Raw genomic sequence first — 23,447 nt, 5'->3', positions numbered from 1 at the left:
AATTAAAAAATGTAATGTTATTAAAACCATTTCATTATTTTCTGCAAGAATATACAGTGACAAAATCACATATGGTTAAAGTGCACATTGTCAGATTTGAATAAAGGGCATTTTTATACATTTACAATTACAGTAGTGTTTATACAGTACCCCCCATTTCAGAGAACCATAATGTTTTGGACACAGTTGATTTTGGCAAGCCTAAGGTTTGGCTGACGTCTCTAAATGTCTTATTCTCGTTTCTCAGCCTCATAATCTTAATCTCATACTTCTTTGCCTTTCATTGGCACAACTTTCCTTGTGTTGATAAACAGCAATAATAGTTTCCAAAGGTGACCGAAAAATGAGTTGCTGACAGCTTTCCTGCATTAAGGAGGCAATTAAACACACCTGAGTAATTAGGAACACCTGTGAAGTCATGTGTTATGGTGCCCTGAAATGGGAGGGGGGAAACTATGTATAAACACTGCTGTAACTTGTACACAGTGAAACCAAAATGTATTTAAAAAAAATACCCTTTATAAAATCTGAGAATGTGCACTTTAACCACATGTTAATTGTGTGATTGATGACATGGTAATTGTGAGGTAAATGGAATGGGATATGCATATTCCTGTTTCTGCCAAAAATTGTGACCTTAAGGATGGTCAGTGGCCGTGATTCAATTGTTTTTCTTAAATGGTTGAACACAAGTATGTGTCACTTCAGTGTCTAAGCTCACAGTTCATAGTCAAATGTTTACAGAACAAATCAGTTTTTCTCTACTAGTTTTGCTGTGGGATATGACCTTTTGCAAATCGTTTAGAATGGGATACCCGAATTTAGCCTTAGCCAGCAAGAATTCTGTAAACACTGGCTGCATAGCTAATTTTGGATATAAAAGTATAGCCTTTTTCAACAAATATCATCCAAGACATGGATTGTCGACTGTCGAGAAAAAAAGAACGAAAGGGAGGCATCATCACAATCTTCCTTTAATTGCATGTCTAGAGGGCCAACTGTGTGCTACTCAGAGCAGCTTCCATAAGATCTGTGAACACAAGTAAATATAAGCCTACAAAATCGACAGGGCCGTGTATTCTGGAAGCCTGTTTTTCTGGTCGAACAGTGGCGCGTGTTGAGGCTCACTCCAAATTTTGTGGCGCAAGACTTGTCAGTTATGTCAAAGACAGCCACATCTAAACGATAGAGCGCACACTGATACTGTTCATTTGGTATATACAGATTAGAATCACTCAGTAGATCACTTTGTTTTAAGGAGGTTAAATTATTTTAGGATTTTTTTGGAGGGAACACTAACAGTAACAAACCCAGTACAAAATTATATATTTTTATATTTATACGCCAAATTGAGCGTGCCGGATGCGCATGAAATTGCTTTTGTAGTCACCTATGAACAGATCACACCTGGCAACTGTATGCTGAATAATTCATAGAACACTTCGACTGTCAACCAGACAACAGAAAGCAAGGCACAGTATAGTTACCTGTTTTTAAATCGATGTGGGCAAGATAAAATATCAAAGCGAGATGATGTAAAACCACTGCGACGGAACAAAATCAGCACATGTTTCTAGCCAAGCAGGCGCGCTGTCAAGGAGAAGGGGCGGTCTTTCCAGGCTACGGTGCCTTTTCTCACCTCTTCCCTGTATCCCAGTAAACGCAACATGAACTGCACAACAGGAGGTAAGGTTATTAATTCAGTAGAACGCCGGACGTGCCCAAAATGCCTATAGTATAGTTATGACAGGTATCTACCGTAAAACGAGCGACATGCAGTAGGTTTGTTGCTAGTGAGCCAGCGAGCTAATTGATGTTGAAGACATTAGCTTGAGCTAGCGTGCTTAGTAACCCACAAACGTCACGCGGTATGCCTTGAACATAAGTCCCATTCGTTGTGATCTAGTTTAACGTGCGGAGACGGTGACGAGGACTAAACCTGTTCTAGCTAATGTTATAATCTCACGATCTAGATCAAGCTAGCTGTGTCACCGGAAATCTATGTTGTGTGTTGCCAAAAAACATTAGGCTATTTCCGACCTTGGCTGCTGTGGCTACTCACAAGCAATTGTGGCTGCTAGCACGTGCTGAAATCGAAGTACCGTAAGTTAGCCAATTAATTTTTCTTGAACCATTAATTATTGCCTGCTAGAGAGGTAGCTACCTTTCAGAAATGTTTGAAGTCAAATGAGACAAACGATATGGTTCGCTTGCTTGCCATGCTTGTTTTCAAAATGGGCAGTTTGCCATGCCTTTAATTTAATTATGTCTGAGTGACATTTCATCGACAGTTAACGATAGTTCGCTAGCTACTTGATAATACCTGGGTTGGCATACCATTTGACAAACATTCCAGTCCAGAAGACATTTTCTAAAATGAGCCCACCAGATAATTGACTGAATGACTTAAGTTATTAAAAAAAGAGAAAATAAATAAAGAATAGCTGTTTTTTTTTATTTTTTTTACAGAAACGTTTATTATCTAGCATTTTGCAAATGACCAGCTTTGAATTAATTTACCATTTGACGAGGTAAATTGACCATTTAAATAAGTAAATCTGGTAAATGTTTTTAATCAAGTGAAATGCATTTACTGTGGAGTGGACTGTTAATCTGAAAACAATTATGAAACGGCATATAACTCATTCACTACTTAGTCCTAGTGTGGTTACTAATGTTCCAATCAAATGTTAAACATTAAACCTTCAAACATCGCTGTCAACGTGATGTTTTATTGGCCGGAGAACATTTTGCAGGTTTCTTAAATAAAATGAAATAGTCAGCAATGGTGTAAAAGGTCTGTTGCAATTTTTATATGGCTTTTAAAATTGTAATCTGTTTCTCAGATAAGAGTCGAAAGAAATGTTAGCATTTACCAGTTTTAAGCACTTTAAGCACTTTAGGCACATGTTTGTTTACTTTTGTCTGCATTGCTTCTTTGATCTGAAGCCCCTCTGTTGTACACAGGATTGGCTCATTCTGTATCAGATTAGGGAGTTTACTGTTTAACTTGTATTTTGTGTTGTGGATGACAGAGATATTTTATCCAACATTTTAAAATACCAAAACCTATGAAAGTCTACAAGTGTGGTTGAAACGACACATTCTAAAGAGGGCTTAGGCCTAAACATCTTTGACAATCTGGGTGGCTGCTTATGTATAACATAAGCAAGTATTTAACACCAATTCAATCATCCAATTAAGTGTGACTGTAAGTGTGCTGTTAAAGTACTGCAGTAGGCCTTTGCAATTGCATGTGCAATTTTAAGAGCTTGGAATCCAAATGGAAAGCTGTTTGCCACTTTAACAGCAAAACGACACTGATTCATCTCGTACACATGAAAATATAGAATGTAGTAAGACATGACCTGGCTGCAGGACCAGACCTAAAATTTGTGAGTTCAGAGTCAGATTACAGGTTTGAGTTAATGTTCTACACTGTAGAATCAATTCCCTTTCTATTGATAGGCTACTTATTTCATTGCTATTTCTACCAGATGGTTAAGGTAAAACTGGCATTAGAAGGTCACAAATTTGTCAGCACCCCCTGCTTTTCCCCAATAACATCTAATTTTCTCAGTTACTAGGCAACCACAGTCCTTCCGCCATTTTCACATTTGCATTTGAATGTAGGATTGATCCAGGAAATAGGCTTGTGAGTTACCTCTTTTTTCCTCTCAACAAATCATATACTGGGGGAGGGGCTTGTTACCACTGTAGAATTAAGGAAGGAAGGATGTTCAATGTGGGCTTTATCTGTTGAAAGAGATTTAAAATCAAAAGAAAGCTGAACAGAAATCGTTCGTTAAGTTTCAATACATTTTCTATGCTGCAATGACTGACAGCTCTTTACCCAGTAAGGGCCAAATTATTTACTTCATATTTTTGCACAGAATTATTTACCCTGAAGTAATAAGAAAATGCACTTTACATTAACCATGTAGCAGTGTACATCAGGTTCAGCTGAACAGGGAAGGTTCATTCCAGCATAAGTGACATATTTATACCGCAAAATCCTGAGGGGACTAAGTCTGTGACTGTAGATGTTACATTGCTGTCACTGGAACCAACTCTACAGAGGTGTGGATTCTCCCATTCCTCCAAATACAAAAGTGACGTGTTCATCTTTTGCCGTGTAAACCTTAAGCTGAGTGTTCATGAGTCAGTCGTGGGATGCATTTTTCTCTCACTGGTGTACGGAAAATGATTTAATTATGATATAATAACGAAGTCCTAATGATTGATTATTCCACGTGTCCCAGATTATTAATACACTTCATCCAAGAAGAAATTGCACCCTGTAGCCGAGACATCCCTAGTTTGACGTGCAGTCATTAGCTAACTGTGACCAGGAATGCTCACTGGCAGGGCACTAATAACAACAACAAAAAAGTTAAACTAACAAACCTCTGAACCTTTGTAAGTTTCACCCGTGTACTAAAACGACTGAATATTTCGCAACATTATAATCCGAGTACATTATGGTGGGCACGATTTAGACATCACGTTCCACTGCTTGATTCCTGTGGCAATATGCTTCAAGGCTTTGTTCGTTGTGCGTAGGTTGTGATTTTTAGCGGACCTATTGTTGTTGGCCTCCTGTAGCCGCGCATTATGTTCTGACAAGCCGGCTGGTATGATCGGCGCGGAGGCATGCTGTGATGGCTAGCCTCGCGCTCTGGCGCTGTCGCGGTGGGATTTCTAAAAAGGCGAGTCACAAGAAATCCGTTCGAAATTAATCTGCAGCGACGGGGAGCTCTGTGTTTACAAACCTTTGCGCCAGTTGGCACAATAAGGACTCAAGGGACCTGCAGACACGGTTACTGCTGAAGCAAGTGCTTCTAGGTGGTTCCCGAAACCCTCCTAAACTTCAGTTAAAATGGGTCTGGCTAGCAAGCTAACGTGTCAGCCTGGCTAACCTGAGATACCCTCTGTGCTAGACCGCAGAGTTTCTCATTCATAATGAGCTTGCTTGACCATGTCTGATCAACAGGAGAAGCTCAGTCCGTGTTTTCCACGTAGCGTAGCCTAACCGATTGCTCATTCACATACATTAGCTTGTTTTTTTTTGTTTGTTTTTTTTTTACTGACCAGATGATCAGCGTTTCTCCCTTGCCGTCCTGATTCGTGTACAGCGAAGGAGACTAGCGCACCATCGCTGTCGGCTTTTATGTCCATGCGCATATTGAATCTGGTGAACCGTGGGCTGGCTGGTGCTTCAGCTGGAGTGACTCATAATGTGCTGGTTTTTAATGTCCTGCATCTGAGCCTGCCCTGCGCTCCATCAGAAAGGCTTAGGAAAATTAGGGCGACTCGCTGTCACGACGCGCTTCCAGCGCTTGATCACTGCGGAACTTGTGATCACGGATAACTTCATGAGGTTAAGAGTGCATTTGTGTCCATGCTATTTTCTCATCGTGAGAAAAGGATCGCCATTTTGTAGGAAATCTGGAAAAAATGGACAGAGGGGTATTGTAGTATTTTTCAAAAAAACTTGGGTCAGTTCAAATATTTTTTATATATTTATTTGGAATTAAGTATGCCAGCAAATTTCTGTCCATAAGGAGAATATTTTAAATGTGATATGCCCTTTGTCCTTCTGAAGTGTTCTCCTTGGGGATCGCTAATCCTAGTATGTACATAGTACAGGTGCACCATGCCGCTTCTGAGTTAACTGGCAGCAAAACGGGTCAATTGTAAGGCACAATATCAATGCCAATCATTTACCGTTTTACCATGCTGTATGTCACTCTGGATAAGATGCCTATAATGAAAATGGCCAAATGCTTGTAATGAAAATTGATGTCTGCTAACTGGAAAAAATCATGTAGGAACGCATCTACTAACTAGGATGCTTCTGTGCGACTAGATATTTCATTTTTGGAGCACCTTCTCCTTGGGGGAAAATAAAGTGAGTGTAGAGTCGTGAGTGATTGTGAAGAACTCCATCGCTGTGCAGTAGGTTAGGGGCCTAGTCACAGCTCCTATTCAGTCAGACAAAACACTGGTGTCCTTGTGCCTGCCCTGCATACTTCCAAAGATAAGAGCCCTCCATTTTAACTGTACCAGAACGGCTCATCTGAACCCTAACCCACTCAAGCCGTTTCGTTTTTTTGATCCCTCCCTAAGCTTGCTCTTTGCCGATGACAAAACCTCTTTGAAATTGGTCTTTCCCAAGGTTAGCTCTGATTCAGTCCGACTCAAAGAATTCCACAGAAAATGTTTTTTTGTGAACATTTCATTGATTGAACATCAGGTGCTGGCAGTTTCACAATTTATAAACTAGATGAGGCTAAACAAAAAAAAAAAAAAAAAGAGGAAAATGTACTGAATTTGGTGGCGCTTTTGATGAATAAACTGCTAGCTGAATCTCTCCCTCTGCACCTGTCTGCTGGGCACAACAATGCTAAGATAACGAGCAATCTTTTTTGGCCCAATATGAAGAGGCAATGTACATGCTCTCGAGAGGTGGAGCATTGTCATGTCATGCTCATGGTCATCTACACTACAGCTAAGCTTGTGAAGTCCCAGATGCTTTAATGAGCCTTTGACTATAGGCTACACCACGTACTACAGGAGAGCTAGCACCATTTGTGCGTGCCTGCTCTTATCGCAAGGAAACAGCTTTGTGTGTGTGTGTGTGTGTGTGTGTGTGTGTGTGGAAGTTCCTGTATGCAGCAAGATATTGGCAAATATTTACCCGCAATGGTTGGCAGGAGGCTTGCAGGGGCAAGGAATATCAGATTTCCAACTAACTGGTTTCCTATTTCTTGTGTAATTGAGGAGTTGGTGGGAGTGGGGTTTCTGGAACCACCACTGCAGTCATGTGTTGAGGGCTATAGACCAGGGCTGCCCAACCCAGTTCTTGGAGATCTACCGTTCTGTAGGTTTTAATTTCAGTTAACTAATTAGCAGTTCAACGAGATCTCTAGCTGTTGAAAGAGATGTGCCTTAGGGTTTGAGTGAAAACTTGCGAAATAGTGTGTGAAACTTTCCGGGGTGACTAAGCGCGATGCTTGTGAAGTGTGTGGTCGTATAGCCAAAGGCACATTGCTACAGCTTGTGATGTGAACCAAGTCTTGGTCATCTTGGAAAAAGACATAGTCTAACAAGGTATTCGTAGTTTCTTTTTTTAAATGGGTAAAACATTTCCAATCATTTTTAATTTTTTTTATTTTTTTATTTATATATATATATATTAAGATTATTTCATAGTGCACCCAAAAACTAATTTGTAAGGCCCTGAAGTACTTGCGATGGGTTATAGATAAAGTAGTCTAGTCTCCAGACTCTAGTGGTTCTCATGGCCTGATGGGTAGACTCTCCAGTCTGGGTTTTTCTAACAGAAATATGTTGTCCCTCCTGAATGAGTTTACTCCTGTGTGTATCCATGAGGTCTTGCCTTTGTTACATACAAAACAAATGAACATGGGGCACCTTGAACTTTCTCCTGCATTTAGCTGATAGCGACGTGCTGGTCTGATATGCTGCAAACACATTCGACACGTGCGGGCGGTTTGTAGCCGTTTGCTGAAGCCTTTTATATCAGGCCTTTAGCAGTTGTTATCAACAGTGTTTTTAAATGTTTCAGTTATCTGAGCACAGCGGTGGCAGTCTTGTTTCTTATTGTACGTGGTGGAAGCAGGCTTGTATTCTGTTTATTTTATACGCATTTCAAAAATTATAGCTGATGGCTTGCAGTACGTAGGAATTTAAGACCATCGTGCTTGGTAGACTGGTGAGATTCATGGTCAGAATGGCTTTTGTTTGTCTCATTTTACAGGGTCATGCTGTGTTATGGTATTATTGTGTATAGAGATTATGTCAAACATAAATGTTTTCATTGACACATTGAAGCCAGATGGGGCCTGCACAGCCATGATTGGTAGGGGTGTGTGTGTGTGGTGTGTGTGTGTTTGAGAAAAAGAGTGAAAGAGAGCCCTTGTAGTCCCTGTACCGTCTAATACTTTGTTTCAAAATGCGAGAGGATCTATGTCTTATTCAGTTTTCCCAGCACTTTCGAGTTGAAATGGCAGGTTTACTTTTAACCACTTGACTTCGGTGGGGGCTTGGTTGACCAAAGTGAGGAAAGCGAGAAGTGAGAATTTTTACCTGTCTATTTTACTGAGTTAAATGGCAGGTCTAAAATAAAGCACAAAGGATGAATTATAGGAACCCCTCCTCTCTTTCTTAACCACGACCTCCCTCATGTCATGTCCTGTGACCGCTGGCTGCTAAAGGTATAATTGAATGAGTGTCTGCATTTCTCATAATGTCCCTCTGTAGCCTCATGGCCCTCAGTGGCCAATAGGAAGCCAGGAAATCATTGCGAATCAAGTCAATTGGCTCATTGTGGAAAGTCAGTGGGCTTCGTGCTCGGAGAGGCATTGTGGATATAGCAGGCTTGTGTGTGTATAGACTGGTGAAGAGCTGTTAAGCTTTAACTTTGAAGTTCACAAAGCTGACAAGGACCTTTTAAAAAGGAAATTATATTAATGATTATATAATTAATATAAATGTATATTAAGATACTGTTTCTCAACCGATTGTGACTTGTGACAAGTGGTGAGAAGAATAAGAAGTGATGTCAAAATGCTGTGAATTGCTCTTGCTTTAGAATCTCAATGTACTTTCGATCTCACTGATTTGTTCATCTTAAGCCGGTAATTGATTCCTTTCAGCCTGATTTGAAGCTGATTGGGGTGAACAAGTCATTTTAAGTAATATTTTTTAGACTTGCCTGAATGCAACTTTTTAATGAAAAAGGTTTGTTTATTGTTATTTATTTATTTATTTATTTATTTTTTACAGCCTTTGCTGTGCCTTTGGAGAAATAACCTTCTCTCATTGGTTCCTGGCCGTCTCCCCTCCCTCCGTACGGCACCGATGATTGGTCTCTGAAAGGAAGCCACTCCCACCCCCGGTTATAAAATATCTCCAGTTGTGTGGGAAGCAGCCTGCCCAGTGTGTCAGACCAAGCCTTGAGAATGTGAGTACTTCCCTGATCTCTCCGGCGAGGATTTCTCTTTCCTTCTGGCTGATGTCATAGCCGCTCTTTAAAAAAAAAAAAAACTGAACTCTGCGCTGTCAGTTTACTGCGAGGCAAAGGTTTGTTACAGTAGCATAGTTCACTTGCGAAACCGAGTGCTGTAAAGTGCATTTAATTCAGCCTGGCTCCAACTTCAGAACTGAATGAATGGCAGTTTTTCTGTTGCTGAAAAACCGACATTCAATGTGTGCATGAAAGAGGCACATTGTCTTGGCTTGTTTTTTTTGTGCTTTTTTTTTCATTTAATGTATCTATTGTGAGGAGTATGTGTATCAGATTCCTAACTGGCTCACTATTTGTTGTGTACTTCAGGAGCCCTACCACGTACTGCAGTAATGTGTTGCCAAGTCCTTCCATGACATTTGGGAAAATGACTCCTTCTCTGCAGGCCGTGCCTCAGTACATAATACTCAGTTGATTAAGCTCGGTCGCTCGGCCGCATCGCCAATCCATCACGTTTAAAGAGCCCGGAGACCGCTCTCCCTCCCCGTGCGGGGTGTAACCTAGACGCTCCAGTGCTTTTGGGATCCCTGGAGATTTATCGGGGGGTAAGAAGCAGGGTAATGGACACCAGCGCTGGGGAGGGGGGGGGGGGCATGTGAAGTGGGGTGGCAGTCAGGACACCGCAGTCCCCAGTCCTGCTCCTGGACTGGCCTTTGATTTCAGTTTTTATCTGATTATTTTACCTTTCTGTTGTTCATTATTATTATTACAATATCAACTGAAAAACTCGTTTTGTTGTTGATGTTGTTGTTGTTGTTGTTCTTTATTTTTGTTTAGTTTTTTATTATTATGTGACTTAGTGCAGATTAATCATTAAAAGCAGCAGACCCCGTGACCCTCTTGACGGGAGTTGAGCACTCCCATTAGTGTGGTAATGGGAACATCACCGCTGAGCTGTTGCGCCGTGCAGTGTAACGGATATGAAGGCCCTCTCCTCCTCCCCCTCGCAGAGTGCGGCGGTCCTGCCCTGGGTCCGGCGGGTTTGGCGGGTGAGCTGTGGCGGAGGGTCGGCCGGTCGTAGCGCGCGGCCCGTAGTGGCGGCGAGAGCCGAGTCATGGCTGGCGTGGTGCAGATGCACTTCACCGCGGTGGACTACGTGATCTTCGTCATCCTGCTGGTGGCGTCGGCGGGCATCGGGCTGTTCTACGCCTTCTCCGGCGGGCGCCAGCGCACCACGCGCGAGTTCCTGCTGGCCGACCGCAGCATGAGCTGCCTGCCGGTCTCGCTCTCCCTCCTCGCCACCTTCCAGTCGGCCGTGGCCATCCTGGGCGCCCCCTCGGAGATCTACACCCACGGCACTCAGTACTGGTTCCTGGGCTGCTCCTACTTCCTGGGGCTGCTCATCCCCGCGCACATCTTCATTCCCGTCTTCTACCGGCTGCAGCTCTCCAGCGCCTACGAGGTACGCCCCCGCGCTGTTACCCGACGACCGTGCCAACCGGGTACGTCCGTTCTGTTACCGTCCCGCCCCCAGACTGTTACTGTGGTACAAGGGTCAGAAACCCTGGCCCTGGAGAGCCGCAGGGTGTGCTGGTTTTTATTTCCACCTTTAAAATCATCTCCAACCAATTCAGACCCAATAAACAAGGTGAGGCGAGTTAACTGTGTAATCGACTACTTTCATTGGTCAAAAGTGCTGAGTAACCACGAAAGCCAGCCAGCCAACCCTGCGGCTCTCCAGGACTCGGGTTCCTGACCCCTGCAGTGGGAACTACAGCTCACTAGTTCCAGCCTGTGAGGCCCCGCCCGCATTCAGTTGCCATGGTAGGTGACAGCAGGGATGAATTCATATAGGTTCATATAGGAGGGGGTGTGTTTTTTTGTTCTGTTCACCCTGTGGAACATGACGTTTAAACAAATCTCATAGAACCAGACAGCTTACATTTTTAAGATAATAACAGAACACATTATTCCTCCTATGCAAAGTTAGTGGCCTACATTATAAGTTGTCGTTTATCACAAGTTACACAGGTTTCACTATGTTTACGTTGTCGACGTGCAACCCTGTTGGAAAACATTACAGCAAATTTTCGAATTCGACACTGGTAACGTTCTCTCCCCATCTCCCTTCCCTCGTTCCCACGCTCTCTCCTTCCTCACGTTCTTTTTGTTCCCTCTCTCTTTTCTCCTCTCTCTCCAGTATCTGGAGCTGCGCTTCAATAAGACTGTCCGCATCTGCGGCACTGCGACCTTTATCTTTCAGATGGTGAGTGTGCCTTTGTGTTGTGCTACCGCTGCGGCTTGTTTAAATGTCACGCGCTATCGCTCCCTCCGTTTACCTGACAGTCGGTGAAAAGGGCTTCCTTATGAGGGGAGAAAGTGCCACACCTGAATTATCGTCCGGGCCCGGCGTTAATTAAATCCGTACAGTCGGTGCCAGAGGAATTGTTGTGTCAGCCCATTACATTACAGGCACTTAGCAGACGCTCTTAACTGGACAAGATCAGTGCGACTCGCGGGGATGCAGAAGTATGATATCACGAGACAAGCAGACCCGGAAGGCCGGTTTATTAACAGGCTGAAGTTATCTGAGCAAACCAGCGATTAGCTGAACAAAGGATACATAATTAGGCCCTTAAAGGCCCACACGCATGAGCGTTCTCTTCCTGGTTTTAGTGTCTAATACGCCCACAAAACGGTTGCCAAGAGAGCTCCCTGTGTTAACATTTAGCAACGTCAACCGATAATTATGCAAATGGCAACATGTGTCATGTCACGTGGGAAGTCATTTTGCAAACAGCTCTGAGGAATATCAGCTCCAGTTGACATGAAAAGCTCAAAAACACGCAGAATAAGCGTGCCCACTGCACAGTCGAGCGGTGTGGTGGGTGTGGTCTTCATCGCTGGGACCAACCACAGTCTCACCATTTGATTGACCCCCCCCTCTGTGACCCCTGCAGGTGATCTACATGGGCGTGGTCCTGTACGCTCCTGCCCTGGCCCTCAATGCAGGTAAGAGAAGCTTTCACCTCAAGCACACCTGATGAAACTAAACAAGCTTTTGATTAGTTGTATCAGGTGTGCTGGAGATGAAATCGATCACATACCTGGATCTGGTTTGGGATGGTTGAAGAGAGGTTGGGGACCTCTGTAATATGGGTATTTATGGTTTTCTTGAAGTTACTGGATTTGACCTCTGGGGGGCTGTGCTGGCCATGGGACTCGTGTGCACCCTGTACACAGCACTGGTAAGCTGCTTCTGTCCGTGTACCGTGCCTTTGCCTTTTGAATTCAATATGTTGATGAGGAAACTACATCACCCAGCATGCCTTGCGCCTGATGAGGAAGTGTGCTGTGCTGACAGGGGGGGCTGAAGGCAGTGATCTGGACGGACGTGTTCCAGACGGTAGTGATGTTCGCGGGGCAGCTGGCTGTCATCGTGGTGGGGACACACCAGGCCGGGGGCATATCCGAGGTCTGGAGGAAGGCCCAAAACGGAAGCAGAATCGCGGGCTTGGAGTGAGTACTCGGTTGCTCTCTCGGGACAAAAAACCCCATTACATTACCTCACATTACCCCACATTGTATTGCATTACATCTGACAGGCACTCTTGTCCTTCAGGTTTCTCAAGATAAGTACAAAGTCAAGTCCATATGTGTGGTGAATAGAGCAACAGGAACTATTAAAAATTATATTTAACAGTTAGAGCAAGGGTGCAAAGTCCTGTCCTGTAGGGCCCCAGTATCTGCTGGTTTTTGCAGTTTCCTTTCAATCAACAGTCAATATAGGCCATGGAAGGTATGTGGACTGTTTAGCCATTCGGGGACTTAAATGTAGCACTTAAATGTTCCAAAATCCAGCACACAGCCTTGAATCTGACGCCCCTGAGTAAAAGCCAGCTGTGGTGCAACAGGACGAACGGTAGGACTGCAGTACACGGCACAACTGTCATGCCAGCTTATTTAGCAATGAGGATGAGATATAAAAACAAGATAAGCTGGAAAAGGAAAGCGCAAACACTGATAAAGGTGTTTAGAGAGCTGTTACCTCACCGCAGGGTTTCCGGGTGTATGTCAGGAGACTGTCGTGACCGTTCTAACCCCCCGTCCCCGCAGCCTGAACCCTGACCCCCTGGAGAGGCACACCTTCTGGACGCTGGGCGTGGGCGGGGTGTTCCTGATGCTGGCGCTGTACGGGGTGAACCAGGCGCAGGTGCAGCGATACCTGAGCTCCCGCACAGAGAAGGAGGCCGTCATGTACGTACCCCCTCTCCCCGCCCGGTCCCATTCACAAAGCCTGTGCTCACACAGCTCAAACGGAGATCTTTTCAGAGGCAGGTGCTCAACGTCAGAAAAGGGCACTCCAGCCTAGACAAACTGTTTTAGGACGGCAAGTTTTGGCACCAAAATGAATTAAAATTAATGTCAACAAAAATAATAATACAAATATACGTTTATTTGTATGAAATCAATGGGGCACTTGGGGCAAAAGGAGGCAGGTGCTTAGGCATGTGAAAGTAAACGTGCTTCTCCAACGGCAGAGATTGTGTTGTTGTGGTTACTCATAATCAGGAACAATTCCTCTGGCGAGGCAGGTATTTCTAGGAATGTGTTTGAACTTGAACTTTCCGCACGTGTGCACTTTGTTTTTTGTTCTACATTGTTCAAGCTGGAGCGGCACGCGACAGAGCGGTATCCTACTGGAGGAATTTGTGAAGCGAGGCACCGTGTGTCCGTCTGTGCCTGTGGGACGTTCTCATGAGTGTCTCTCCACGTCTTTCCGGCCCCCCTCCAGGTCCTGCTACGTGGTGTTCCCGTGCCAGCAGATCGTCCTGACGCTGGGTTGCCTCATGGGGCTGGTGATGTTCGCCCGCTACGGCGAGGACAGCCCCCTCGACAAGGGCTACGTGGCGACCAACGACCAGGCGAGTGCGCGTTTCCTGTGACGTGGTGCGACGGGGTCCTCGGCCCTCAGCGCTCGGGTGGCTAAGCCAGTGCCTGTCTCCTCCACAGATGGTGCTGTATTTTGTGATGGATGTTCTGCAGGACCTGCCTGGATTGCCGGGGCTGTTCGTGGCCTGCCTGTTCAGTGGTGCTCTCAGGTACAGTGGGGGAAAAAAAGCTTTGGTGTGAAAATATTACAGTTTTATTCATCTTATGGAATATGTACTTAGGTGTGTTCGTATGTTTATGAAGAATTTACTAAAATGATCATTATCACATTATATTTGTGATAATGATGCACCACAGCCATTTAAACAGTGCTGAATGTTTAGAACAAACTCAAGTGCTGGAGGCCTACAATTCCTCTAGGTTTCCGTGGTTACCTTTCATCTGCAGCCAATCCTAGGCCTTGGGAACACAGTGGTTGTGGCCTGTTTAGCCCATCGGCAAATGAAAGTAATATAATCGTTTGATTGGCACGCCTTTAGAACGTGCGGAGCGGAGTGAGTTCAGGAGGCTGTGTGTGACGGAAGTGCACAGCGTTCCTCGTTAAATGCGACCTCAATCCCCTTCCGCAGCACCATCTCCTCGGCGTTTAACTCCCTGGCGACGGTGACCATGGAGGACCTGATTAAGCCCCACTTTCCTCAGATGACGGAGGCCAGGGCCACACTCCTGTCCAAGGGCCTCGGTGAGGTTCTCTCTGTTCTTTTACATTTTCGATATGAAAATCAAAACGCAAATTGTTTTTATATTACTAGATCTGTTTTTATACTTTATATTACTAAATGCGTATTTTTTCAGTAAAACCATTGATGGTATAGCGTTTGAACAGTAAAAAGAAAACTATGATCATAGCAAACCAACAGCAGCATTAATAATACAAAATCTCTCTCTCCCCCGCCACCCCTCTTCTCTCTCCCTCCCTCTCCCTACACCCCCTCTCTCATTCTCTCCCTCCCTCTCCACCTCTGTGTTTGTCTCTCTCTCTCCCACTCTCCTTCAGCATTGGGCTATGGCCTTGTGTGTCTGGCGATGGCCTATATAGCTTCGCTGATGGGGTCAGTGCTGCAGGTAAGACAGCCCTTTCCTTTTTCTACCGCACTTGACATCAGAGCGGAAGAATATGCCTCTCGTTGCACAACCAGTGCTCTTGAGAATTCTCCTTAACCTTTCATGCCTCTTGAAATTCAGTCCTTTCACAATTATATCGTATTCAAACTCGCAATTAGTTTTCCATGGTCAAAATATGAGTACGGAGGTAAATGAATAAATGGCGGATCTTTGTCCCAAATGTTGTGGAGGGCAGAGTACAAAAAAATAAAAATTTCATGTGTCCCATTCACAGAGCAAAAGCTCTTGCTGGAATCTCACTGAAGTACAGTGTCTTTTATAGCTGTGATGAATGTGTGGGGAGATGGACTAATACTGTCACCCCCCTCTGTCTGTCTGTCCCAATCCTCCAGGCAGCACTCAGCATATTCGGGATGGTGGGTGGTCCGCTACTTGGCCTGTTCTGTCTGGGAATGTTCTTTCCTTGGGCCAACTCCATCGTAAGTGTCCGTCTGTCTGTGGAAGGGTTGGGGGGGGATCTGGGCAGTCCAGTACCTTCCACCCAGCAAGCTGAATGTCGTCCAAATGGATATTGCAGCATAATGCATCCAGACTGTCATCTTTTTTGGGAAATTTGGGTGGGGGGGGGGGGGGGGGGGGGGTTCATTTGAAGGAACCTGAGAAACATTTAAACCTACCAGAGGAAGTTGGTGTGGGCGGTTTTAAGTGCTTGTTTGTCTGTAAATACATTTCTGTGAGCACTAAAATGGTGTCAGGTACAGTGTTGGCTATAAGTAGCTTGACTGATGTGTCATTACCCTGCACCTGTTTGCTGGATGTGTGTAAGTTAGGCTCCTCCCACAGGGTGTGCGGTAGAGACCGAAGACTGAGGAGGAGGCGGGGCTAGAGGCTGTCCGTAACGTGTCGCTCTCTGTCCCTCAGGGTGCCGTGACGGGATTGGTCGCCGGCCTGGTCATGGCCTTTTGGATTGGCATCGGGAGCTTTGTGACGCGCGTCAGCGTCCCCGCCCCCCTGCCCCCCCTCAACATCACCGCGGGCAACATGACCACCGAGGTCATGACCACTCTCGTCAGCGCCGTCACCAGAGGGAAGACCAGGTAAGCGGGAATTCCTCTTTTTTTAAAGGGAAAAGCTGTGGTGTTGAAGCAGAAAAGGCCATAAAGCCATCGAATTACCTTGAGTCTATCAGAGTAAGCCTGCTCCTGGGGAGCCATGGGGTCTGCTGCTTTCTGTTCTCACTGTAATAATCAGCAGGTATTTCAGACCCGAGAAAGTGAGTGAGATGAGTTAACTGCAATATAACGCCGAGTAACAATGAATCCCCTCCAAGACCGCGTTACTCACGACCAGGTTGAGCCCAAATCACTTTGAGTCATCTGCAATGTGCCGCTGCTACTCTTTAGTATTAGCTTGTTTTGTACTCAGTGTTTTTATATGCAGTGTCTCGAGATGAGGCGTGGTGTCTGCAGTCTAGACAAGGTGTAGTCTCTTAGTGGTGTCTCTAGATGATCTGCTGTCTCTCAGTGGTTTCTCTAGACAAGGTGCAGTCTCTTAAGCAGTGTCTCTAGACGAGGTGCAGTCTCTAAGTGGTGTCTCTAGATGAGGTGCAGTCTCTAAGCAGTGTCTCTAGATGAGGTGCAGTCTCTAAGCAGTGTCTCTAGATGAGGTGCAGTCTCTAAGCAGTGTCTCTAGATGAGGTGCAGTCTCTAAGCAGTGTCTCTAGATGAGGTGCAGTCTCTAAGCAGTGTCTGTAGATGATCTGCTGTCTCTAAGCAGTGTCTGTAGATGAGGTGCAGTCTCTAAGCAGTGTCTCTAGATGAGGTGCAGTCTCTAAGCGGTGTCTAGATGATGTGCTGTCTCTAAGCAGTGTCTGTAGATGATCTGCTGTCTCTAAGCAGTGTCTCTAGATGAGGTGCTGTCTCTAAGCGGTGTCTCTAGACGAGGTGCTGTCTCTAAGCGGTGTCTCTCCCCTCTGCAGGCCGACGGGGGTGCAGGCTCTCTACTCGCTGTCCTACATGTGGTACAGCGCTCACAACTCCACCGTGGTGGTGGTGGTGGGCCTGATCGTCAGCTTCCTGACAGGTAGGGGGCGCCACTGCACCAAATCCTGAACACTGTCATTCAGAAATACCAAACCCACCTGCCCTGCTGCACCCTCGGGTCAAACACTTCCACACAGTCATGCTCCATGGACACTGAGCTTCAACCTCAGAGTGGGTTGGCTCTTCTGAGTTTTAAAAAGAGACTGACCTCCTGCACACTGTAAAACTTGCAAAACAAACTCTGATCGAGTATCAACAAACAGATGTTTCTGAAGCAGTCCTTGGGTTTTAAAAGTAAGTAAATAATAATCACGTTGCATGTATTTTGAGGCCTTAACTGCTTCTTTGTCATGCTTACACTGCCATCCGGATAAATGAGAAACAAACCATTCTCGCTCTCTGAAGGCCAAGCCACATTACAGCTGGGCTGAATTTCCTGCATTCTGATTGGTGGTCTGGCCTGTGTGTCTGTGTGTCCAGGCCCAATGAAGGAGAAGGATGTGACTCCGGGCACTGTGTACCCTGTGCTGGGAAAGCTGCTGTTCTTCCTGCCTGAACGCTACAGGGAGAAGCTGTGCTGCATCACCCCTCTGGGGCAAAGGGTAGGGCTCTGAGTCTGAGCGTTTGTACACTCTAAACACGTGCAAAAATGTCATAACCGCCCGAAAGTTGGCTTCTGAGCACTATACATTATATCGCTTAAGATAGGGGACATTCAATTAAAATGAAACAAAATGTATATTTTGGAGAATATTTACACCGCAACATTTTGTCATCCAAGAAGAATTCTTTTCTTTTTTTTCTCCTGGGTCTGAACACAGCATATTTAAATTCTTTTTATTTTTTTTATTTTTTTTTACCTTCCCAGCCCTTCGTATTTTATTTCAGGCTCTATTGCAGGTTGCCTTATTTAGGACCCCCATTTGGCCATCATTAGTTTTATATTGATCGCTCTGCCTTTGTGGTTGGTGTAAAGATTGAAGCCCCTAACAGTACAAGGAGGTTGAGGCTGAATATGTATTTATTTATGGTCAGGGTTGTATATGAGGGGGTCAGTGGGGTAATAATGTGTGTGTGTGTGCCTCTGCGTGCCTCTGTGTGTGCAGGCCAAGGCGATCGATACGAAGCCATACAAGATGGCGCAGAAGGAGAGTAACGGCCTGGCCCTGCCCAGAGAGGACAAGACTGAGGATGAGGAGGAGGAAGAGCGGGAGGAGAAGGACGAGGTGGCCACCGAGGCGCCCACCGAGGCGCCCTCCTGTCGCTTATCCCACATGCTTCATGAGACGGCGTTGTGATGCCGCCACACACACACACACACACACACACACACACATATATAAACATGCATACATACGCACACACACATACGTGCACATATACACACACAAACCCACACGCACATGCTTCAGGAGACAGCACACACACACACACACACACACACACACACATATTCTGGGTAAGAACCCATCAAGTCCCATAAAGGTGACGCCACAACACAGACAGACATGCTGCGCTCACAGCAAAATGCCTGTGGGCATTTTCTCTGGCCACTTTGTCCTGAGAGTCTGTGTACATATGCACTGCCCATGTACTGTATGCTTGTGCATGATGAGTGGGAGGGTTATGTGTGACACATCCCCTCCACCATTTTTTTTATTTTTTATTTTTCTCTCTCAAACCTACCCACAGCACTAGTCTGCGGTTTTGTGGCCATTTGCACTGAAAGATATTACACAAAATCATGCAGGTCATCTGGTGTGGAGTGAGGCGAATGCGGTGTCCGTTACCAAAACAAAAGTAAAAAAAAAAAACAGTCGAGGTGGGACTCCTGGAAGGCCGAAGCCCTACTGAAGATGAAGCCAGCGTTTGGAGCTATGGGTCTGCTGTCGGTAGATTTAAGACCCTGGACTTAATTAACAAAGTGCTTGTAGTCCCGTTGTTTGTTACTCGATGTCTCTGTGTCCATGGATTCTCATCTGTCACTCTGTAAATGGCGGCATTTTGATTTGTAGACGCACAATTAAGTGTTGGATCTCCACTGTGACAGCACCCACATTTTGTTTTACATGTTGTTGGCTTTGACGTGATCGTAACTTTATATTTTTATAGATTGGAAAATGGAAAGAGTTGTAACAAAACAATAACCCAAATGCTGGTGTAGCTGTATGAATTCTGTAGGAATAGGGGTTGAACGCACCGAATGTCATCAGTTCAATTAACAAGGGTACGGTTAGCATTTTGAGTCCAAAGAAACGTGCTGTTTGTGTGCTTTAATTTCGACTTTGATGTCATTCTGTTCCAAGCTGCTATGAGTCACCACGGTGATGAGTGTCATACGCTGTGCCATGATGTTTAAGAAAAAAAAGTAGCAACAAAAAAAAAAAAAACACTTCTTTGCCTGTCTGCCATAGAACACTGTAAATGACTGACATTTCTGTCGAGTGTCCTGAGATGTGGCGTGGTCGTCATTTCTGTAGTTACCCCGTTCACACACTCGGGTATTATTTTACCGTTATGACAAGGGAATGGCGGTAAGTGTTCCTCATGGGTGTGTGGGTTTTACGGTCATTCAGCCATTCTCTGCCCACTGTGTCAAAGTGCCTCCTCTTCATAACCCTGAATGTGTTTTTATTTTCACTCAGTCTTCTCCTGTCGGTTCTGGCAAGTGTCTCAATTTCCTGAATCCACGTCTCCATATTTAGTGCTTGTTTGCCTTTTAAAGATGGGGGAGATGTAGAAGATTCTCAAACTTATTCTTATTCCTTGTGTGGCTTGATGGCCCTCTTGTTTTTTTGTTTATTTTAAAGTATTTTAGTGTACAATAATCGCTAGGGATGATGCCTTGTAAGATTATTCTGAAAAAACACTTAATCTAATAGTTTCATACTTGCTCATTTGTAAAATAAGTAAAGGATAAATTATTCATAATATATCAATATATCGTATGGTCATATGTAGTATGACCATACAAATTCCATGTGAATTTTGGTTTGACAGCTTCTTGCAGTCAGTGAGAGAGACAACCCTCTGTAGTTAAACTGAAACTAACTGGCTGGTCATGACTATCCACTAATGAGTTACAGTGCATTTCCAAACAGATGAAGAGTTCAAAGTTCATTAGGCCGGATCTATGAAAAGCATTTTACTTTGTACAAATTGTGAATTTTAAGCACTGTAAAAAAAAGAAGGATATGACTAATATTGTACTTAGGCTCATGTGAGTGGTTGTTTTTATTAGCTGTATAATACAAAGTATTGCCTTATTGGTGATTCTTAAACGTTATGGAAAACAGTCGTTAAATATATTGGTACTTGTTGTTAATTAGATCATTGATGAAAAGGATTCAAAATCAACAATGGAAATATTGTGTTATTGTCAATTGTTTCATGCTTTTTTGTACTGAAAATGGCTTTTTTTTTTGTGATTATAATTTTCAGAAATTTTTAGGTTTGTCTCAGAGTGTGGAGGATATGTAGGTAAAGGTTTGTGTTCCTCATGTGCAAACTTTAGCTCAAGCCATGCCATGTTCATTTTGGATCACTGTGGGCATTTCCTGGGTCATGGGATGTTGTGTAATGTCTTTTGTGCTGTTGCTGAGTCCTTGCCCAGGGGAATTGTGGGTGTATCTGTGGTGCAGTCTGGGTATTTGAATTTCTGTGTCCTTTGCGCTTTGTGTTTTACCGTACTTTTAATTTAGTTTTTTCTTGAAGTCTGAATGTCAGTGCTTTTGGCTTTGTTCTGTGTTTTGTTGAAGACCGGGGAATACCCAACACAGAACGGTCTTTCTTCTCATCCCCAATGAACATTTTCCATCATCTCATTGTCTTTGAAAAAAAAAAAAAAAAAAAAAACTGAAAAATAACGTTTATATGGATTAAATGTGATGGTTAGCCTTTTTTACTATCTTGTGACAAAGTCATATATAAACTTTATATTTTCTTAAAGAAAGATAAGTATTTAATGCTGGAAGATTGGACCGCTTCTTATTTTATTCTCCAGCCTGAAATTACTTGAAGTATGGAAGTCTAATACTGCCGTTTAAAATGAGTTATTCCCATTTGGCTACTCCGACATCGTTCTTTTCTGGTGAGTTCAGACGAGACGATGTCCATGTAAGACTTTAAAATGGCGGGGCTGCCAAAACTCGACCGGAGAGATTTACAATGAGGGCTGGTTTCCATAGTACCGGGGAAATAAGTAATGACCTGATAATTTACCTCTGGCAGGAATTGGCCTTTTACAGTGAACTGCCCGGTTAAATCCATGTCACGTGGGTAGCATGCTAATTCAGATTTTCGCTAATCTGTCCGGTCAGTGCTCAGGGAACTAATTTTCATGCGGCCTGCATTTGTTCAGCAGAAAGAGGCTGTGTTGGCTTGGTCTTGATTGGTTTATTGACCGACAGATACAATTACACTGTAGGCCTGAATGCTGAAAGTGTGGTCCACTGGATTGCCATCTGCCTGAGGGAAGGCATAGGCACTGTGGATGGCGATGAGCCGGTTCTGCACACTACGTAAACGAGTTAGCATTTGTTCCGATCACCATTATCGATTGAGAAGAGAAAAAAAAAAACCCGGCGGCTAACGGTACATCTTTTGGACTGAGCGACGGCAGCCTTGCAACACACACTGCATAAATACTGCATGTATCGAAGCACAAGTTAAATAATCTGTACGGGCATTTTTGATATTCAGGTGAAAAACAGGGCTTAGGGTGGTGTGTGATCAGAAAGAAATGTAGGACGGGACAAACCTGTTTGAATGTTTAATTTGAACGCAATAACGATGGCTAGCTGCTCTTTGTAAGGATGCTAATGGACTCCTTTAGGAGACGACCAGTCATGGATATTTTTGGCGGTTGACTAAATGTTAGAGAGAAAAAAAGATCACATTGTTGATAACACTGAGACGAATTGGTCGACTGTGAGGTAGAGAAAAAGAGGAGAGAGATATGTGTATATACTGATCATATACAATCAAAGCACATGATTAGGTTACATTGTGTGACCATCTCCTCGTATGCATTCCAGAATCCATGTTGGTTTGAGGGTTTTCCTCCCAGAAAAGCCACGCCAAGCGTGCCTTGGTCTCATCCGTACTGTTTGATACGTTGTCGTGGAAGTTTGTGAGCTGCGGCGTATATCATTAAGCAGAATTACTGAGTTCGGTGGATACGTTCAGAGTAATATCCGGAATGGCTGTTTTTTAATTCAGTCCATGTTCCGTAAGTTTTACTATGTAAACTTAACCGGCTAGCTCAGTAAAATTGTGATATGTTCCCTCTTGGTGTGATCCGGATGTGCTGCTTTCATCTGTGCAGCACATCGTCGTGTTAGCTGCCCATCAACATCCCCCAAGGTCTTGCACAAAAACTGCATTCATTCATGGAAAACTGAATGGTATGTGAGTTTGTGAACACAAACAAATCTAGTGAAGGGGGCACATTTCTTTTGCCCTGCCCTGTGTGTGTTTTCTTTGTTTTTTTGTTCCCAACGGAGACAAAAAAAAAATAAAATTCATTCAACTTCTGAAAATAAATTGTAGATGGAAACTTTGCTGAAATGTCAATTCATGCAGTGCTAGGTTCTGAACAATAAAAATGTTTTATTGTCTGTGGTGTCCTGTTCTTCAGGTTTTGTGGGTAGTTTTGAGTTCACTTCTGGTTGAAGAGGCTTTATGAGGCGACATGGCTCAGGCAATCGGTTGCCGATTCGATCCCGGGCCTGGGCTGTCGAAGTGTCCCTGAGCAAGACACCTAATCCCCAAATGCTCCTGACGAGCTGGTCGGCACCTTGCATGGCAGCCAATCGCCGTTGGTGTGTGAGTGTGTGTATGAATGGGTGAATGAGAAGCATCAATTGTACAGCGCTTTGGATAAAGGCGCTATATAAATTCCAACCATTTACCATTTACCATTTTGCCTCACCTGACCGAGACTGCCATTTCCAGGTTGTAATTCTCCCTCTGGCCAGCAGAGGGCCACCATCCATAAGCGGGATGCATTCCTGTCTCCTGGATTCAACCTTGCATTTCCTGTTTCTGAGCTGCATCCATTACTAATTACCCTTGCCTTTCCTTCCCATGTAGTATTTGTGATGAATTGAGATGACCATGTATAGTAATCCTGCCGTGCTATCAGCTTAAGTCTTGGGGAGGAATGACAGGCACCCCCCTCATTCCCGCCTGTTTTTCCATCCCTGTCTCCGCTGCCCTGCTGCTCTCCGTCTCGTCCCAGAGGAAGGGTGTTATCATCGTGTCCGGAAGCTTCCATCTGGCAGGTCACGGCGACCCCACACGCCTATCGAGCGGCTCCTCGCTGCGTGCCGCCATTTCTCGCTGCGCCCGCTCCAGCAGGCTTGCTGACCTGCCGAGGGTCTCTGGGTCTGTGT

The 23,447-nt window shown here is 44.5% G+C and overlaps 1 protein-coding gene across 5 annotated transcripts; it reads left to right on the top strand.

Moving 5' to 3' along the window:
- The first annotated feature begins 1,586 nt into the window (after nt 1-1,586).
- Nucleotides 1,587-22,670, top strand: slc5a6a (solute carrier family 5 member 6a). Of its 5 annotated transcripts, none has more exons than XM_061241915.1 (18): nt 1,587-1,686; nt 8,812-8,989; nt 9,438-9,597; nt 10,003-10,454; nt 11,193-11,258; nt 11,953-12,004; nt 12,173-12,240; nt 12,357-12,511; nt 13,109-13,249; nt 13,788-13,917; nt 14,006-14,094; nt 14,515-14,627; nt 14,943-15,010; nt 15,403-15,489; nt 15,932-16,107; nt 16,989-17,092; nt 17,533-17,654; nt 18,159-22,670. In XM_061241915.1, exons 4-18 carry the CDS (start codon nt 10,107-10,109, stop codon nt 18,348-18,350), a joined length of 1,911 nt encoding a protein of 636 aa, XP_061097899.1. In that variant the 5' UTR covers nt 1,587-1,686; nt 8,812-8,989; nt 9,438-9,597; nt 10,003-10,106; the 3' UTR covers nt 18,351-22,670. The 5 variants fall into 5 exon arrangements, with proteins under 5 accessions (XP_061097899.1, XP_061097896.1, XP_061097897.1 ...); XM_061241912.1 differs by having other exon boundaries at nt 9,362-9,597; XM_061241913.1 differs by having other exon boundaries at nt 8,812-9,108; nt 9,362-9,597.
- Nucleotides 22,671-23,447: the final 777 nt, after the last annotated feature.

The sequence above is a fragment of the Conger conger genome, chromosome 5, assembly GCF_963514075.1.
Source record: "Conger conger chromosome 5, fConCon1.1, whole genome shotgun sequence".
NCBI classification, from domain to species: domain Eukaryota; kingdom Metazoa; phylum Chordata; class Actinopteri; order Anguilliformes; family Congridae; genus Conger; species Conger conger.
The sequence above is the reverse complement of the archived record's forward strand: the minus strand, read 5'-3'. Positions and strand labels throughout refer to the sequence as shown.

Coding starts and splice junctions, on each gene's coding strand:
- slc5a6a (XM_061241914.1), top strand. CDS start 10,107: ATGGCTGGCGTGGTGCAGATGCACTTCACCGCGGTGGACTACGTGATC. Junction 13,250..13,787: donor ACAGAGAAGGAGGCCGTCAT/GTACGTACCCCC, acceptor GCCCCCCTCCAG/GTCCTGCTACGTGGTGTTCC. Junction 17,093..17,532: donor GATCGTCAGCTTCCTGACAG/GTAGGGGGCGCC, acceptor CTGTGTGTCCAG/GCCCAATGAAGGAGAAGGAT.